At 45.3% G+C, this 20,822-nt stretch overlaps 1 protein-coding gene across 4 annotated transcripts in view; it reads right to left on the bottom strand.

Moving 5' to 3' along the window:
- XYLT2 (xylosyltransferase 2) overlaps nucleotides 1-20,247 on the bottom strand; it is a 53,768-nt gene extending 33,521 nt beyond the window's left edge. For all 4 annotated transcript variants that reach the window (XM_056864069.1, XM_056864083.1, XM_056864076.1 and 1 more), the window contains exon 1: nucleotides 20,101-20,247. In XM_056864069.1, the coding sequence (XP_056720047.1) occupies nucleotides 20,101-20,241 (141 nt within the window). In that variant the 5' untranslated portion in view covers nucleotides 20,242-20,247. The remainder of the gene's footprint in view (nucleotides 1-20,100) is intronic.
- Nucleotides 20,248-20,822: the final 575 nt, after the last annotated feature.

Genomic DNA, 20,822 nt, shown 5'->3' with positions numbered 1-20,822 from the left:
AGTGTACTGGAAGTGAGAAGTCTATTTTGCCATACAACTTGCCTTCTCTATGGACAGCCAAGCTCTGCAGCCACCGTCTAGCCATAAGAGCTTCACAGTTGCAGAGTGCTGAACTGATGAACTACTGGAGTATTTAGTCCTGGTCATCTTTGTTGGAAGCTGGGGAAGAGGTGCAGTTTAAAACACAACCACAGAATGTCTTTGGGGTAGACTTCGAGGCTCACAGCTAACTAGAAAGCACAAGCCACTAGTCACTAGAGTAAGGCACAGCAAGGATCTCAGCCTGCTACACACAAAATACTTCTAACACTGTTTTTAGACGCCCAAGCGGCAACCTGTGTCACAAAATAGAAGCACTTGTACTAGCTAGCCTTTCTTAACACATGCCCCACATCTCCGTTGATGGTCTAACTGGCCAACTTCTACTCTGCTTACTTTTGAAGCAGAGATCTCATGTTTTTAAAACAGGCTAAGTACAAGCAAAAATCAAACACTTCCCTGGGTTTCCACTTCAAACATGTATCCTAGAGAGAGGCCAGAACACGCAGAGATAACAGCTCATTAGTCACCAGCCTGAGCCATCTGTTCAGAGACTTACAAACCTGTTTCTCTGCTCAGGAGGTGAGAGCTGAGGAGGGAGACGAGTCAACAAGGAAAGTTGTGCTCCCCATTCAAATCCACACATCCTGGCATGGTCAGCCGCGGACCCTGAGGAAGGAGATGCTTGCATCCACTTCAAAAGGGAGGAGTTCCTCGCCACCTTTGGCTGGGGAGGCACAGAGGGCGACAGAGATGCTTGGGAGCTTGTGGTCCAGAATGTATCATCTCTCTCTAGAGCAAAGTTGTTTTGTTTATTCTGAGATTCAAATTCCCGGTAGCATCTGTGCAAGCACCTCCGTTCCTTACAAGCGTGCCCCCTTAACCCTCACACGGTCAAGGCCCTTCAAATTCTCTTTCCAAATGAAGGCGCCCTTCAGGACAAATCTATTCTCCATGGCACACAACCCGGAGAAGCTGGTGATGGGGCAAGGAAGAGGACACATTCTGCTGGAACCCCCATCCTCCACTCCCTTCTTCCACAGTGCGCATAGCTGAGCATTAAGGACAGGCCTCCTGAACAGCCAGTGCAGACAGTTTACGGGTGGATCGATCTCTTCTCCCGGAAGGAGTTCTTCATCTAGCCTGTGACAGGTGAGAGCATGGTCTTCCCATCCCAGCCTTCTCTCTCTCAGCTGCCAGTTATGTACTCAGTGGCTCCTAATTGATGCAAGCCACCAATGCAACCCCTTCGGCATAAGCCACAGGAAAAGAAAAGTTTCTCCCAACTTCTTTTGCACAGCTTTTGGGCACATCCTCCGTTCCTCACGCCACCAGCATTCTCATACGTGCTTCCTCCCTTCTTCATTTTCTTTCAGTTGTGCCGAATGCACTTAACTCGCTGCAGCAAATCCACAAGGACAGCCGTATTAGTAAAACCGTCATCCTGGGAAATGGATTCTCTTTCAAGCCCTCAAGACAGCCAGCATCTCTATTAGCATTGTGTAGTGGTTCAGAGCGACGTCCTCTAATCTGGAGAACCGAGTTTGATTCCCCACACCTCCACATGAAGCCTGCTGGGTGACCTTGGGCTAGTCACAGTTCTCTCAGAACACTCTCAGCCCCACCTACCTCACAAGGTACCTGTTGTGGGGAGGGGAAGGTGATTGTACACCAGTTTGAGGCTCCTTAAGGGTAGAGAAAAAGTGGGGTATAAAAATCAACTCTTCTTCTACCTACAGGCAAGGTATAAAATGGGGCATCGTATTTCCCTCTTTACAGGATGTCACAGTCCTAATTTGCTCAGAGATAGACTTCTTAAAATTTATTTATTTGGTCAAATTAAAAAGGTAAAGGTCCCCTGTGCAAGCACCGGGTCATTCCTGACCATGGGGTGACGTCACATCCCGACGTTTACTAGGCAGACTTTGTTTACGGGGTGGTTTTCCAGTGCCTTCCCCAGTCATCTTCCCTTTACCCCCAGCAAGCTGGGTACTCATTTGACCGACCTTGGAAGGATGGAAGGCTGAATCAGCCGGCTACCTGAAACCGACTTCCGTCGGGATTGAACTCAGGTAGTGAGCAGAGCTTTTGACTGCAGTACTGCAGCTTACCACTCTGCGCCACGGGGCTCCTTGGTCAAATTACTCAGTATAAAATCCTCAGGATGTTACAAAGGCCCATTTTTTCATACAGGACTTACAGTTACAAGCTGCATTGACACATAATTATGGTTTGTCAGCCCTGGAAATCCTCCACTTGTGTGCTCCTCTTCTCACTCACGGCACACCTCTGATACTGAAGATTTCCTGATCTACAATAAACCGGAGTTTGTTGTTATGTCTGAATCGTAAGCCACGGCTTGTTTCTTGCCCACAATACAAACCGGGATTCCAAATCACAATTAAACCTTGGTTTAGAATCCTGGCATGCAGTCAAGAAATGAGCCACAATTGGTTGTAAACCAGGAAGTCTTCAGCATTTGTGCTGTGTGCAATGGGAGGAGGGAGTGTGCAAAGAGAGACCTTCCAAGGGTCATTCCCTTAACTACAAACTATCAGAAACTTCTAGGCCCCAATTAGTTACTAGGCAACATCACCCTCCTCTCTCTCTTGAATAACTTTGTAAGCAAATTCAACCTCTAATTACCTCTCTACTTCTATAGTGTGTGACCCATTGCTATCCCAATACTCCCTTCTTCTCCCCACTTCCATTATCTCCCTTCACTTGTCACGCTGGTGAGGTTGCTAGAGATTTTGACCTTGTATACCACCCTGTTCTCTCCCCCCACCCCCACACACAAGGCAGAACTTGGTATTCCCCTCCTCAGGACTCAAATCAGCAAGCAGTGAAAAGTGGCCAAAAAGAGATGAGCCAATTGGATGGACTCCCTCTTCTGCCACTAGAGGACAGAAAGCCAGAGAAGGCATGTTTTAAAGTTATAACAATGGGAGGAGGGAGTGTGCAAAGAGAGATCTCCCAAGGCTCATTCCCTTAACAACAAGCCACAGTTGGTTATTACATCAAACATTAATCTTCAAGCTCCTTTCCCCCCTATAGGGGGAGAATCTCACAAGTCTCCCTGCCAAAATAACAGCATGATAACCAACCCCCATAGAATGGACAGTGTGGTGTTTGTTACATATATGGGGAGTATAGGCAAATTGACATTCACCATTAGGGGTGGGCATTCAGATACACCTGAGCTGAAAATATACCTGAAAATGCCTTCTTGGTAGCTTTCAGGTATATTCGGCATCCTGAATATATCCAAGGATTTTTCGGGATAGCGAAAAAATGGTCCTGAAAAATCTCGGAAATATTCGGGATTTTCAGGGAAGATCAGGAGCCAATGAGTACAGGCTCCCAAGGACTGTTTTTTCTTTTCTTTTTGTCTGTTTCCCCTTTGCTTCTGTGTCTCAGGGGATTTCAATGGGCTCGCCAGGCTGCTTGTGTCAATCTGAAGTGTGTTTGTTTCAAGAGAGTTTTTTCTTCTTTGCGGGAGTTGCTTCATGTCCCCTTTGTGGTTTCTACAGTGTTGCACAGCACTTGCAAAATCCCCATCCCCTGGATATGTTCTGCTATTGTTGTGGGTTCTTCTACAGGAGACATGTGACTAGTGATTGCTGCTTGTAGGCATGGCTTTTGCCCTGGAAGCAGATTGAAGGTCCTCTACTATAGGAAATAATGGAGGATGGCTGGGGTCACCCTGTTTAGGGGCTCATAGAATTGGATCCCTTGGTCCAATCTACTTGAAATTTGAGAGTTATTTAAAGGACAGGCACCAGCAGCTCCACTGCAATTTTGATTCATGTGCCTTTAAAGCGCCTCCAGCCACCCAAAAGGTTTCCTGGACCAGAAAAATTCAAAACCCCAGAAAAAAACCCAAACCCAACACCACACCAGTATTTGGTATTCAGGAATACCAAGAATACCAATATTTTTAGGGTCCAATATACCCTAAAAAGCAAAAAAGAAAAGGGAAAACCCACAGAATTTCAAAAACACAAAAAATTAGGCCCAATATAGATTGTAGCACTAAAGAAGGGAAGCACTCAGCCTTCAGAAGAACTAAATGACTTTTCTTTTTAAAAGATGACAGAACAGTGGAGTGTTATTGCACGTGGTGATGGGGGTGGGGGTAGAGCCTTGCGGCTGTTCACCACTTTAAGGTTAGACAAGCGCTCTCACGCTGGAGTGCTCTCAACTTTTGAAGTGCAAATAAAATGCAATGCCCTAAACAGTGTATGAGAGGGGAAAGAAAAGAGCTATGTCACTAGGGACATCACAGGCACCCTCCCACAGGGGTCTGTGACACCCACAGAGATTCACTCTGTCTAGGGTTGCCAACCTCCAGGTACTAGCTGGATATCTCCTGCGGTTACAACTGATCTCCAGCCGATAGAGATCAATTCACCTGGAGAAAATGGCTGCTTTGGCAATTGGACTCTATGGCACTGAAGTCCCTCTCCTCCTCAAACCCCGCCCTGCTCAGGCTCCGCCCCAAAAACCTTCCGCCGGTGGCAAAGAGGGACCTGGCAACCATAACTCTGTAGCATCACAGCTACTGAAGGAGCTGCAGCAGATATGGTTTCTCCTCCCTGTTACTTCCCCATTCCTTCAGGCCTTTTTCTTCCCCCCAGCTACAGTAAGCAGGACTCCAGGTGCATTCAAGTAAGCTGGAGGGTAGGAAAGGGTGGGTAATGAAAATATGAGGGAAGGAACAAAAGGGAGCAGCCATGCTTGCTCTTTTCTTCTATCACTGGTAGTTTCAAGAGTTCAGAACGAACCTCTTGGTTGCCAACCTGTCATTCCTATTTACCACCAGGGGAGAATGGCATTTTCCCAGAGATAAAATATTGCGACTTGAAACCAGAATTAAGCAATACCGGCAACAGAAAACAACTCTGAAAGAAAATGTCATGGCAATGTGGAACAAATGAACAATTGCCGTTCTACTTTGAAAAAACAACAACATAGATTTGTCTGGAACAGCCCCAGGGGACTATTGTAGAACTCCCTGCCCCAGGATGTGGTGAAGGCTGCCAACTTGGAAGGCTTTAAGAGGGGCGTGGACATGCTCCTGGAGGAGAGGGCTACTAGTCAAAATGAATACTAGTCATGATGCATACCTATTATCTCCAGGATCAGAGGAGCATGCCCATTATATTAGGTGCTTTGGAACACAGGCAGGATAATGCTGCTGCAGTTGTCTTGTTTGTGGGCTTCCTAGAGGCACCTGGTTGGCCACTGTGTGAACACACTGCTGGACTTGATGGGCCTTGGTCTGATCCAGCATCGCTTTTCTTATGCTCTTAACCTTTCCCAGACTGCTAGTTTGGAAGGGTAAGCTGTATAGCCAAGGGTGAAGGCAGATGTTATAACCTAAGTGTGGTAGAAGCTGTTTGAATACACATTGGGGAATGCATTTTCAATTTCCAGCATATTTTTTTCAGGGCAGCAAATACATGTTTAAACCACTTCTATCACACTTAAGAGTGTAATGTCTGTCTTCACCCAAAGATACCAGACTAATAAATATCTGTATTACATTCAATATTGTCTTTCTTAGCATATCATTGATATTTTACTTACAGAGATTATTCAGGACAGATTTCAGGTGGGGCTCTTACCCAGCAAGGCTTCTGACTGGCCACTGCAGATCTGATTGACTGTGCAAATTAAAATGACAATGTTTCATAAGAAAGGCCATGCTGGATCAGACCAAGATCCTTCAAGTCCAGCAGTCTGTTCACACAGCAGCCAACCAGGGGCCTCTAGGAAGCCACTATCAAGACGAGTGCAGCAGCACTGTCCTGCCTGTGTTCCACAGCACCTAATATATTAGGCATGCTTCTCTGATCCTGGAGAGAATGGGTATGCTTCATGGCTAGTATCCATTTTATCTAGTAGCCATGAATAGCCCTCTCCTCCATGAACATGTCAACTCCCCTCTTAAAGCCTTCCAAGTTGGCAGCCATCACCACAACCTGGGACAGGTAGTTCCAGAATTTAACTATGTTTTCAGTGGCAGCTTTCACCATAGTGTTGGTTGTATTCTCTCTCACTCCTCTTTCCTAGTGTATTTTTAAAGCACCCCTCTTTTCCCTTGCATTTGGGCTTCCCATGTGTGTGTGGCTCCACCTCCTAAAGTAGATGTTTTGTGGTTGCTCCCACCACCCTGTGTCAGAATTCCAAAGGTGCCCACAGACGTCTGGTCTAGAGACATACCCATTGGCCATTTTCCCCTTTCAGTTGGAAGGAGGAAGAGAGTTTGACACATTTGTATATAAATCAGAGAAATCCAATCATTCATAACAAGATCCATTATGAATTGTAGCATAAGATTGATCTGCTTGGCCTTTTGATCATTTCAGCCCTATTAGTCTAAAAGCCCTGCATACTGCATTCATGAGAGGTCAGTTGCCAACACTACAAAGTAACAAGAGGATTGTAAAGCGGCCTACTCCAACGTCTATCCAGACTTCTGCGAAATAGCCTACTTCATAATCCATCCAGAGTTATGAGAAAGCAGCTTGCATTCAATTGCCATTCTAACTATCCCTTTCTGCACTAAGGCATCCCAAATGTTGCTAGAAGAGAAACTAAAAAGTATAATTGAAGACAATATGCATAAGCATAAATACATTCTTATGACACTTAATTGGGAATTATTTTTGTATGGAGAAAGAGACACCCACAATACCCAGCATAAGGACACATGCATAGCATGGGATGAAGGGTACAGAATACAAGGATATACAGATCCTGGTCAGCACCATGGGTGGCTATATCTGAATCCAAACTTGGAGGACAGTCCTTGAACTCTGCTGCTAAATTATAAGATGGAGCCCAAGCTACAGGCAGGCAGAAGGCCATACATCTAGTACATCAGGCCTGGCCAATCAACAGGCTTCACACTGCCTGCCAATTGCTGCAGACAATGTTGCACACCCATACTTAGGGTTGCCAGCTCCAGGATGGAAAATACCGGGAGGTTTTTGGGGTGGAGCCGGAGGAGGGCGGGGTTTGGAGAGGGGACTTCAACTCCATAGAGTCCAATTGCTAAAGAGGCCATTTTCTCCAGGTGAACCGATCTCTATCGGCTGGAGATCAGTTGTAATAGCAGGAGATCTCCAGCTAGTACCTGGAGGTTGGTGACCCTACCAGTACCTCTTTCTAGGTCTGAGAAGGCGGCTTTGGAGATCTGAGCACAAACTGCCAATCTGATCACAATATGCCCGTTTCTACCCTCAGACCTGAGGTTCCCATTTCAAGTTACAGGATCCCCAATATACCAGGGAGGAGGAGCCAGTGATGAGGTAAAAGGTAACTGTACAGATTGTCAATAACCCACACCATAAAATCTTTTGAGCCATTAGCAAACACTGCCCACTGGTTTTCAACATTTCTCCACAGCCATCAGGACTAGGAGCAAATCAGATAGCCTCAGGGTTTTTATGTCAAGGCTAAAAATAAATCCTAAGTAGCTGGCTGCTCAACTTCAATTAAAATAATTAGGAACGGGAAAATTCTGCTAAAACTAAAAACGAAGATAGTCACGAAAAGCTGGAGATTATACTTAGTATATTCTTCTAGTCCCACCTTACAGGATACCAGGTTCTACACTGCACAATACCACTATGACGAGGATTTCTTTTTTTTTTTAAGACACTTACCAGCATGGTGTGGTTAAGAGCAGTGGTTTGGAGCGGTGGACACTGGACTCTGATCTGAAGAACCAGGTTCGATTCCCCACTCCTCCACATGTGCGGCGGAGGCTAATCTGGTGAACTGGATTTGTTTCCTCACCCCTACACGTGAAGCCAGCTGGGTGACCTTGGGCAAGTCACATTCTCTCAGCCTCACCTACCTCACAGGGTGTCTGTTGTGGGGAGGGGAAGGGAAGGTGATTGTAAGCCGGTTTGAGTCTCCCTTAAGTGGTAGAGAAAGTTGGCATTTAAAAACCAACTCTTCTTCTTCTTACACACTGGGAAAAATCAGTCTCAACAAAATCCACTAACCCCCCCTTTCCCCCAGTATATATTTGACACTATATCTCTGCACAACAAAGACCATTTCACACTGCAAAATTCCATGTAGAAAATTATATATAACTATACATAACTTGCATGTGTATTACCCATGTGGGATTCACATTAACACGTTTTTCACTGCATGGTTTTTTGCTGGGAGTTTTTTTTTTTTTTTTGCCATCAACTTATGGCGACTCCTGGTGGGGTTTCTAAGGCAAGAGACGTTCAGAGGTGGTTTGCCATTGCCTGCCTCCAAGTCACAACTCTGGTATTCCTTGGGGGTCTCCCCTCCAAATACTTGCCAGGGTCGACCCTACTTAGCTTCTGAGGTCTGACAAGATCAGGCTAACCTCCATACATTTTCAAATTTCTCACTGCATGTACATACGCTGAAATATCATGACTGGCTGTGACTTCCCAATACATGTATACTATTTCCATGTACAAGGGGGCGGGATATGTGATTACATGACAATTTACATGTGGGTTCTGAGTTATTTCCTACACCAAATGATACCCATTTTGGAATTTCGAAACGTGGAAAGTGGCTTTGAGTTCCAAAGACCAACCATGTTCTTTATTAAAAGTGCTCCCCCCCCCACCATCTCTGCTGTTTGTTCTTCTGTCAACTATTCCCTGGTTCTTGTCACCTAATACATTAACAGAGCAAAGGCAACTATTTACCTTTTCCCCAGCCCCTTTGGTACAACATTGTTTTCCCCAAGCATAGAAACAATTACCTCTGATGACTTTAGATGAATTAATGTTTATTTCCAAACCATCTGCCTTTATACCACCTGTGCTCTTCACAGCCACATTTCTTCTCCCATAGTTTACAGATACAAGACTCCTGGCTGTTACCGCACTAGGTATTCCCAGCGATGTATTAAGAGTTTGAAAATATTATAAAAAACATCGCTTTAAAAGGGTTTTTGGATGCCACGGCTAAAAAATGGTTGGACGACATCTTCACAGCTAAAGGGGCCAAACAAAGTGCAAACAGTTATTTTTTAATAACAGTTTCAAACTCTTAATACATCGGTGGGAATATACAGAAAGTGCGAACAGTATGTGTTATAACATTTTCAAACTCTTAATACATCCCTGAGAATACCTAGTGGGGTAACAGCCTCCTGTCTGATTCTTTGACTCAAACATATTTGTAGAGAAGATGCTAGATCTCAAAAGGGATGGGCAATTATATCATATCGGTCCATCCAAAATACAAAGGAGGGTGAAAGACTGGCTTGCCTAACTCTGCAAAGCCAACAAAGAAGCTTCAAGATCCCATGAAGATTTCCACAGGTATAAGGAGGGGGAAGCAATTTTTTTTCCAATTCACCTCTCCTGCAACAGCCCAGATTGCTGCTCCTGGTGATAAGCAGGACCCCAGAAATAGTTGGGGAGGGATTGGTAAAAATCCCCCTCTTATGCCTACAGAAAGCTATGAGGGATCCAAGTGATTATTGAAAAACCTTGATTGAGCCTATTTTTTCTGTGTCTGAGCTTGTATAAGGAGGCAATGCTGATGTAAAGTTCTGTAAGCTTTCTTTTATAAAGTGGCATTATTTACATTACAGGCATTAAGCATTTTTGGAAAGGTTATTTATATCTTTCTGAACAATGACCGAATCATGTTTTAGATAACACAAAGAATACAGTCATGATGTGTTTTGTACACATGAATTTCTTAGCATTTATAGCCTGATGTCAACCATGCTTACTTGGAAACCCATATCTGATTATCAGTGAGATTTACTTCCAAGTAAGTAGCCTCAGGATTACAGCCTGATAGTACATATCTTTCCTTGGAATAAAGTTCCACTTATTTGCATTCAAAGGACGGCTTACCTTGCTCACTTGTTTATTATTACTGTTTTAACTATGTTATACATATACCGTAAGTGTATCCCCCGAAGAGCCCTACGTACATAGAACATGTCATTCGGCCTGGACAATAAATATCTTCAAGAAATATGTTTCTCCTGTGTTTGGCACATAGGCCATTTGTATTGTTGTAAACTAGTAGGATGAAAGGAATAAAAAAGAAGCAACTTCCTTCTCATTGCTCCACTTTGTGTCAAAGCTGTGACTTTCTATTTCTTCTTTGAACCCTTTCAAGGACTGTCTTTAAAGCCATCCTCCTTTTCTTGTCTCAATGCCCCTTGCCCCCTTCTACATCTCTGCAAGTGAACTGCCTGGTATACTATAAGACCAGGGTTTTATATCGATTCTTTAGGTGGAAGTTCTTGATCTTTCCTCCTTTCTATTGTTTAGCAGCTACATACTATCTTGAGAGACACTTTCTCTGAAAAATAGAACCTCAAGAAGTTAAGGAGGAAGGAAACGGATACCAAGGGAGGCTGTTTGAAAACAGAATTAAAGCTACAAAGCCCTGCTCTAAACAGCAGCTAGATGAAGAGCAACTACCTCTAACTACCTCTTCAGGGAAAATACATATGGTTGCAGGCTGAAAAAGCCCAAGGGTGCTTCTGCATATCATAGAAACAATCCCAGATCAAGGGCGCCTGGAAGATTATTTTGTTATACTTAACCTCCCTCCTCAGAAACCTCTGGGATTGCAGCTTCAGAAAATTAACACCAACATCACAGGTACTTTTCTGGAAGCAAACACCAGGGGGGTTGTAGCTCAGGTCAAGATTGCAACTTGGATAAGTTGACAACATCTGTTTGCCAGTTTTCCATTTACTGCCAACTATCCAATTTCCCCATAATTGTTAATTTTACAAAAGCCATCAATTATTCAAATATCTTGCTTGTAATTGATTGAAAATAAATGTAGCTGATTTTACAGATGCAGCAGTGAAAACCCTGACCGTTTATTATCGGATAAAAGCCTCTTACAAATGCACTGCATGACTCAAAGAAAACTCTAATCAAAATCTGATAAAATCACCACCGAAGGAAAAAAAAGGTGGCTCTATAGTTGATTTGTGTAATCAATCAACTAATGCTTTCAGTGCTGTATTTTACATTCTGTGAAATTCAGACCTACGTTGGACCAATTCCAAACTATCACCCAACCATGTTAAGGGCTTATATTCAATCCATACCAACTCCCCCGTTCCCCAGCCTGGTATCTGCACAGCAAAGCAAACATTTGGGAGTTGTATCCTCACTCTGTATCTCAATTCAACATGCTACTACAAACATTTCTGAAAGGTAATCCCAAGTGGCACATGCACACACACAGACAAATTCAAATTTCAAATACCTTTATTGGCATAGTACAATCTGCAGTATATAAAAGGATAAAAGTTAGAGTACAATAAAATTAAAATAAATCATTCCTTAATGTTGTAATTCTACTTCTGACTAGATTCTTATCACAGACAAATAAGAACAACAGAGGCTGAAAATAAAAATAGAGATTGAAAATAACCATCCAAAGGGAAAAGACATTATCTATCTGGTCAGCAGGAACCCCCAGGCCCCAGTCATTTCCAAGGGGGAGGGGAGCCTTGCCACAGGCACCTGTTGCTGGTCCATAGCTACCTACATGAGTTGCTGCAGCAGGGATCTGTGGAGGGGCTGTGGCTCAGTGATAGGGCATCTGCTTGGCATGCAGAAGGTCCCAGGTTCAATCCCTGGCATCTCCAGTTAAAGGGACTAGGCAAGTAGGTGATGTGAAAGACCTCTGCCTGAGACCCTGGAGAGCCGCTGCCGGTCTGAGTAGACAATACTGACTTTGATGGACCAAGGGTCTGATTCAGTATAAGGCATCTTCATATGTTCATGTGATCTCTGGGAGGTCAACTCCAGCACCAAGGCAGCCGGCCCGTGAAAAGATTGCAGATAAGGCAAGCTGCCATCTGGAAGCCTCTCAGTCCTGTTGTAAGAGGACAGGGGTATATGAACCCTGCTTTTGAGAGGAGTTCTTTCTCTTACCATTACTGGCTTTATTGTATTGTTTTTGAGTTGACTGGCACTTTACTATAAAGTTTTTTATAACAAATTTGTTAGTTGCCCCGCATATAGATCAGGCCAGACACTGGACGATCTCGTCGGTCCCAATTAATCAAGAATTATTGTGGAAATTGATACATTTACTGATGAGATTAATACTAAAAATTGGGAGGATGTTCATTGGCTCCTTAGGGTCCAGAAACAGACTCCATGTATAAATGACTGGAATATGCATTAGAATATACATTTATAAATTATTAGAATACAAACGAAAATGACTTTTTTGTCAATCATATGGAAAGGTCTTAAGATAATTGTATTTTATTTTGATATTTCTAAGACGCGTACATATAAAAGTTATAACTTTAAAAAATGGCTTCTCTGGCTTTCTGTCCTCCAGTGGCAAAACAGGGAGTCCATTCAATTGGCTCATCTCTTTTTGGCCATTTTTCACTGCTTGCTGATTTGAGTCCTGGGGAGGGGAATACCAAGTTTTGTGTGTGTGTGTGTGTGTGTGTGTGTGTGTGTGTGTGTGTGTGGAGAACAGGGTGGTATTCAAGGTCAAAATCTCTAGTAACCTCACCAGCGTGACAAGTGAAGGGAGATAATGAAAGTGGGGAGAAGAAGGGAGTATTGGGATAGCAATGGGTCACACACTGTAGAAGTGGAGAGGTAATTAGAGGTTGAATTTGCCTACAAAGTTATTCAATAGATAGAGGGGGGTGATGTTGCCTAGTAACTAATTGCGGCCTAGAAGTTTCTTCTAGTTTGTTTTGCATGTACCATCTTTTTGTGCTAACTGGATCTGCTGCAGACCAAGACAGAGGCCTGCACTGTTATCTGTTCTGTGTGTCTGAAAGTTAAGCAAAGGTTAAGTAAAGGTTTTACTTCTTGAAAGAATGTTCAGCCTAGATTCATGTTTATTTGCAAAGCTGCAACATCTATCAGTTTGGCTCTAAACCTGACCAGATAATGATATGTTCCTGGCAGTGGAGTCACACGAATCTCCCCACCTTGATATGACCATTATCCTGCTTACTTTGAGCTGAATCATTGCAGGACAATGATTCAGCTCAAACCCAACCCCTTTCTGACTATATATTACTCTTCCTACACACTTGACACTGAGAGACCTTCAGTGTTACTCCTCTGAAGATGCTGGCCACAGCTGCTGGCGAAACGTCAGGAAAGAAAATACCAAGACCACGGTTACACAGCCCGGATAACCTACGAGAACCAATCCTGCTTACTGTCTCTCCTTATACCCTTTCTCCTGAGACAGAACTGGGATTTTGTTGGTATACTGTCCACCTCACTACATAACAGACTGCCTACTTAACTTAGTATTGGCACTGGTGCTAGAATGGCCCAGGCATAAGGAGGCAGGAGAGCCAGTATGGTATACTATTTAAAATGTCAGATAAGGATCTGGAAAATCCATTCTGCTGTGGAAACTCACTGGGTGATGTTGGGCTCTCTCTCAGCCAAACATCCTCACAGGGTTGTTGTTATGAGGATAAAATGAAGGAGGTGAGAATGATGGTGCTACTTTGAATCCCCATTGAGGAGAAAAGTAGGGTATAAATATTGAAAACAAACATCCACACCAAGGCCCTGCTGTCTGGAGCCGCTCAGGATTTCAAGGCTACTATGACAACCATGAAGGGTTTCAGTAGACATCAAGCCTGATGGACATAGCAGGTCACACCCTGACTTTGATGCTCTGGGAAAGTCAGGATAATGATGATACAGAGGTTCATGCGATTCCACTGTCATGAACATATCACTATCTGGTCAGGTTGAGGGCCACACTAGAAGTCATGGTGTCTATGGGTCTGACTCGTGGACACTGATGCCATTTTAGAGGCAAACGTGGCCATTTAACAATGCTGCAAGGGCCCAACCCTGATCGGGTCCGGGCAATCTTGTTTCCTCCTCCATTTCTTTTCAAGTGCTGAAACTGCTGTTATGAGGCTAGTTGTGCCTAGGCCCCTGGGAGTAAACAGAGGATGTTTCAGAAACTCCTCATGATCAATTTGATAAACACTTCAATCACAAAAATCATTTACATCACCTTGGATGTCACAGAAAGTCTGAATGTTCTTGTGTCTTCCCTTACTCAGTTTTCAAGGGATTCCTTTCAGCTGTTACAACCTGAGAATGTGGACAACATAATTGGAAAACTAAGGCCTACCACACACTTATTGGACCTTTGTACCTCATGGTTAATTAAATGTGCAATAAGGCTGTTCTCATGGATATCATGTATCATCAGTGTATCCCTGACAGAAGGTTCATTTTCTCCATCTTTTAAAGAACAGGCAGTTGTTAGACCTTTAATGAACAAACATCAACTCTAGATCTGCTCTTTTTGACCAAGGTTTATGGGAAGGTGGCATTGATGTAGCTTCAGGCATTTCTGGAGGAAATGTATCTTGATCCCTTTCAGCTTTTACTCAGGTCACTGACCAGAAACAGATATGGTTGCCCTAATGGATAACGATCTACCCCAGTCCTCTGACAGGCACAGTGCACCCACCCATATATACCAGATCATGCTCAAAGGAAGACTTACTGCTGGAACCTCCTGTTGGAGAAATCCTATTGCTGCTTTTCAGCAGCCACCCCAACCCTTTGGAATTCACTCTCCCAACACTGATGGTTCCTTTCTTCCAGGCATTGTGACATCGCCTCAAAACGTCCCCCCCCCAGAAGGCCTTTTTAAAGTCAAGTCCGTCCCCAGTGCTTGTTGGTTCTAGGTCAGAGATTTATGCACCCCAGCAGGTGGTACCATCAGGTGGTCTCCACAGTGTGGGAAGGCATCTGGATACTCCTTCACCAAGTGGCATGCTCCGCAACCACTGACTAATGATGTGACTAGAACCAGTGAGGGGCCCAACATCTCAGAAGAGTGGGGACTTTTGTGAAAGGTCAGAACCCTCCACCAGGCATGCACAATTTGCTGCACACTTTATTATAAGAGAGCTGGGTGGGTGAGGATGATCAGACAGACTGCTCCTAGCTGCAGAAGATGGGTGATTGGCCAAAGTTAGAGGACAGATGGGCCACAGCAAAGGTTCCAGTGCTGAGCCTTCAGGAAGGGGACACTGAACCCCCCTCAGACTGCTACCTGTTTTTTACTGTTATGTATGGATTTTACTATTGTAAGCCACCATGAGTATTTATTTCAAACTGGGGGGGGGGGATAGATATCAAGCGAACAAAAGCAAACACTTGGCCCTAAATCATGTGAAAGTAATGTTTCTGCAGCTTTGTTAGCATGAGAAACACAGACTGGGAGAAACTTGAGGGCCATTTAGTTCAAGGTGTGGCTGTCTACATTTTTTTTTTTAAACAACACCTACAATTTGCACAAACCTTGTTGCAGGTTATTCCCTCTCATTCAACCGACAATGGGCTAAAACACAAAGAATGAATGATTTCAGGAAAGGAACAGTTTTTCAGAATAATCGAAAGGGCATAGCGATCCTGGTATTCCTTGGCAATCTCCCATCCAAGTACTAGTCAGGACCGACCCTGCTTAGCTTCCAAGATCTGCCAAGATCAGGTTAGCCTGGGCCATCCAGGTCAGGGTGATTGAGCTATTACACACACAAAAAAAGCAACCTTTCCTCCCTGGATATGAGCCTGACCAAGGGGAATTTTTTTCGCCACACCTTGAACAAGCTTTGTTCAGCATATTCAGGTAAATCATTCTGGCCTTAATACCATTTAGAATTCAACTGGGTAAGATGATTTCCCTTCCTTACCCATGGAAAGTTGGCGTGTCATAGTGAAAGATTTACAGTTCTGAAGGGTGTAACACATGGTTTCGCTGAACATGTAGGTCAGCCTCAAGCCAACCAATTGGAGTGTGAGGCAAAATCCCTCTAAGAGGTCCTCAGTAAAACATTTCCGTGGCCTAGCAGTGGAAGTCAACCTATCGAATATCTGCTCTTGAACAGTAGGAGGCAGCAGCTCTCCTGAAAACATTATAGTACATGTTTCATGTGGAAAAGCCCCATTGTTTATTCATGCCTTAGCACTATGGGTTGTCCTGCTGCAGTCATAATCTAGAAAAAGATGGTACTATTGTGAAATAATATTACACTCAGGTCCTCTGAATTTATTAATGGGTTGGCGTTCTTACAAAATATTATGGGTATGAGTTAGGTCTTAACAAAAAAAATATCAATTGTATGTTTCATGTTCACAGAGACAGGGGGGAAACAGCAAGAGATTAGTCAGCCCAACTATGCTGTTTATCGACAAGGAGCTGTTGAAAAGATGTTTCCCTTTAACTTTTAAGAAACGCATTCTTAAGAAGCCCATTATATCTCATTTCCCAAGAACATGCTGCTGAGCTGCAACCAACTCATGGCGACCCCATCCAGGGGACGTTCCAGACAAGAGGCAAGCAGAGGCAGAATTTGACATTGTCTTCCTACATGCAACAACCCCAGTCTTCCTTGATGGTCTCCCATCCAAGTACTAAACGTGGCCTACCCTGCTTAGCTTCCAAGTTCTGATGAGCTTGGGCTAAGCTGGGCTATTTGAATTTCCCAAAGCAAGGAGGAAAAACAAGAAGATATCTTCATTATCTACCACGGAAGAAAAGCAGGATAATAGTATTATTATTACAAACAACAATTAAACGTTTTATTTCATATACATGTTTCCAGTCTCAAATTTAAATACCTTTATTGGCATACCATGTTTCCAGTCTCACTGGAAGACAAAGGAGAAATCTATTTTGACTAGACAGATTGTTTCTCTGACACAGTAACCATTTTCTTATGTAAAAGTAGTAAATTTAATGTCAGATACAACAAAGATGCTCTATACTTCAGGAGCTAAACATCCCTGTGTAGCCTTGAAACCTCTCCAAAGATGATCAAGGACATCAGGGGAAAAAAACACATACATTCCAAATAGAGCAAATGAGTGATGAGTAACATTGAGTTAGACAACTTCTGCCATACCTTAGAGTAATTCACACAGTTCAGGTGCCAAACTTGCTTTATAAACATTAAAGGAACAAGTTTCATTTTCACCTTTTACTTTGTTGATCAGAATTGCTGCAAAATCCAACTGGCACGTATGATTTGCAGGAAGATTTAGCTCAACCCTGAACATGTGTAAGTTTTCTCTTCTCATATGATCCAATTTCCAAAATATTTAACATGGTTACTTCCAGTCTGACTTAATCTGATTTAGATGGCTGTTTCTGTGAATTATTTTCCTGTTTACTTTTTCAATGAGCTTGAGCTGGATATGGATTCCCATCCTGTTAACAGGTATCCAGATCACAGGTTAACCCTTGAAGGAAAAACTGAAGATGTGTACATATCTAACTTGAGCCGGGGGTGGGGGTGGGAATCAAGTGCGCGCGCACACACACACACAAAATATGGTCATGAGAACGAGCCAAATGGTACACACACAACACTTCATCAACGATTGTCTGGCATCTCCTACACTCATTCAAATTTACATACTCAAAAAAGAAATTACCTTGGTCACTGTAGCTCATGACACGCTTCCAAGAGAGCCCTTGGTGCCAACTGTCCAACCCTACAGATACTAATACTAATGAAACAGTTCTATTTGGCAGCTGATATAATGTACTAAGCTGTTTGTATACATGAATTGGGTGGTTTTCACCACCGCCCGCAAAAGAGGCAGGAGCCGTGGCACAAAAAGGATCTTCTAAGAGTTGGGATGAAGACTGCCTGCCCCCTCTGTCCCTTCAATCCTTCAGCGGTGCTGCAGAGATGAAGATCGAACAGCTTGGACTCTCTGCCCCCTCATTTTGGGGGCTTCTTTAAAGCTGATTCTTATATTTCAAATTGCTTTTAGAACGTTAAGTTGGTTTGGGTGCCAATACTGACACAAAAGTGAGGGTATAACCGTGCAGTTCGCAGCAGAGGCATATTCATCGACCTCAGTGGACTTAGAAGGCTGTAACAGTGCTTAAGGTTGCACAGTAAATATTTTACATGAATAAAAATTATCAAAAAATGATGTTTAAATAGCCTTTATGTTATGTCAAAATAATAATCAGAACCATGTAGTCAGCTTCTATGTGCAAATCACTAGTCACACGGTAACTTTTGCCACATGGACCAATTTAAAGCAGCCCCCAAACATCATTCTGTAGATTCTCCCAGACATTCTCACTTCCATAATAAAATCAAACAAATCTACGGTGTATTTTAATCCCCCCTTTAACTTCTTGGCCTCAAAACTACTTCATACCTCACCCTATCATGTTGTATTTCCCAAATGCAGGAGAGGGGGCATAGCTTAATAGCAGAACACTGCTTTTCATGACAAGGGTCCCAGGTTCAGACCCCAGCATCTCAAATTAGAAGACATAGCCCAGTCAAGAAAGGCCTTTCCTGGAGCATCAGACTGGCCAGAAAGAGGATGTCAGACTAGGTCCCTTGGTCCGATCCCACAGGTTTCTTCTCATGCTCGTGTTACAAACAGACATCCAGGGAAATGTGTCACCTACCCCTGAAGCTTGAACTGATACAGCAAGTTTTGGAAATGGGCATACTGATGTCACATTTTGCCACCAACCCATCTCCAAGGCATCAACCCCCCCCCCAACACCAAGCACTGAGGCCCCTAAGCTTCCATTGACTCCTCCCTAATAACATCTCCAGGTTCACGTCCAGCAGTCTGTTCACACAGTGGCCAACCAGGTGCCTCTAGGAAGCCCCCAAACAAGATGACTGCAGCAGCACCATCCTGCCTGTGTTCCACAGCACCTAAGATAATAGGCATGCTCCTCTGATCCTGGAGAGAATAGGTATGCATCATGACTAGTAGCCATGGATAGCCCTTCCTCCATGAACATGTCCACTCCCCTCTTAAAGCCTTCCAAGTTGGCAGCCATCGCCACATCCTGGGGCAGGGAGTCCCACAATTTAACTATGCATTGTGTGAAGAAAGACTTCCTTTTATCTGTTCTGAATCTCTCACCCTCCAGCTTCAGCAGATGACCCTGCGTTCTAGTATTAGTTTAGTTTCTGCCACAATTACTTCATAACATTGCTCTCCGATTCAGATGCACTAAGACTGCAGTTTTATGCACACCTAATCGGCAGGAAGGTCTGTTGAAGTTAGTGGCAGCTCTGTCGGAGTAAGCACGCACAGGAGCGAGTTTCACAGACCTGCCGAAGCATCAAGCACCACTTCCGATGGCAAGCACCCCCTTGCCAAGTCCTTTCTTTTTTGGGGGGTGGGGGTTCAACACATACCTTCCAACATCCAGGCCCTGACACGCACCCCGGGGTTGTGTGTGTGTGTGTAAAGTGCTGTCAAGTCGCAGACAACTTATGGCGACCCCTTTTTTTTGGGGGGGGGGTTTCATGGCGAGAGACTATCAGAGGTGGTTTGCCAGTGCCTTCCTCTGCACAGCAACCCTGGTGTTCCTTGGTGGTTTCCCATCCAAATACTAACCAGGACTGACCCTGCTTAGCTTCTGAGATCTGACGAGATCAGGCTAGCCTGGCCATCCAGGACAGGGCAACTATATACATACACAACAGTTTATGCCAATGTGTGTGTGTGTGTGTAAAGTGCCGTCAAGTCGCAGCCGACTTATGGCGACCCCTTTTGGGGTTTGCATGGCAAGAGACTAACAGAGGTGGTTTGCCAGCGCCTTCCTCTGCACAGCCACCCTGGTCTTCCTTGGTGGCCTCCCATCCAAATACTAACCAGGGCTGACCCTGCTTAGCTTCTGAGATCTGACGCGATCAGGCTAGCCTGGGCCCCCCAGGTCAGGAGCGCAGAGCTCCCACCTGGCCGGCCGGACTCCACCGCACCAGCACCCACTAGCAAACCCCCAATGCGCCAGCACCCTCGGTCCAGCACCCAGCCCCGTCACGCAACCCAACCCGTCCCCCAAGCACCACCCGACCCCACAGCCACGCTCTCCCCCCCACATCCTTAGGGGGCGCACACCCGCCCCAGGCTGACCCCAGCCCCGCGCCAGGCGCTCCCTCCAGCGGCGCCTGCCAACCCCCCCCCCCGGGCAGTGCCCGGTGCCCTCGCCCTCCTGCGTGACCGCTGCGCCCCCCCCCGCCTGTACCTCCCCCTGCTCGTCCTCCTCCAAGCTGCTGAAGCTCCACACCGCCAGGCCCTGGACGAGCAGGATGGCCAGCGCCGCCGCGATGGCCAGCTTGTAGCGGCGGGCCAGCTTCTGCACCCGCGCGCTCGCCACCATCTTCATTGCGGGCGGGCGGCGAAAGGGAGCGGGCAGCCCTGCAGACCGCGGGCGCGAGCACGCACGGCGCGGCCCCTGCCCGGGCACCCGCACGCCGGGGGGGGGGGAGGAGGAGAGAACTAAGCCCGGGAGGCGCGCGCCCTCTCCGCTGGGGACGGGGCCGGGCGAGCGCTCCGGCCGTGGCCCCGCAGGAGGGCCCCCCACCGCTCGGGGGCCCGGTCGGACCCGGCATCGGCCCGATTCAATGGGGCCCGTTGATGCACGGGGGGTGGGGGGTTGGCCTTGGATGTGCCGCTCTTTCAATGCGCGCTTCCCCCGCCCGAGTTCTCGAAACTCATCAATGAGCCCCCGTGCGGAGTTTTGGGAATGCGGATGGGGGAAACGCGCATTTAAAGAGGGGCAAATCCAAGGCCAACCCCCCCCCCGGTGCATAAATGGGCCGTCTTACTTATCGACCTGGATGTCCCAGGCTAGCCTGATCTCATCTCAGAAGCTAAGCAAGGTCAGCCCTGGTTAGTAGTTGGATGGGAGACCACCAAGGAAGATCAGGGTGGCTGTGCAGAGGAAGGCACTGGCAAACCACCTCC

Source organism: Euleptes europaea, chromosome 1, assembly GCF_029931775.1.
Source record: "Euleptes europaea isolate rEulEur1 chromosome 1, rEulEur1.hap1, whole genome shotgun sequence".
NCBI classification, from domain to species: Eukaryota; Metazoa; Chordata; class Lepidosauria; order Squamata; family Sphaerodactylidae; genus Euleptes; species Euleptes europaea.
Note: the sequence above shows the minus strand (reverse complement) of the source record. Positions and strands in the feature narration are given on the sequence as shown.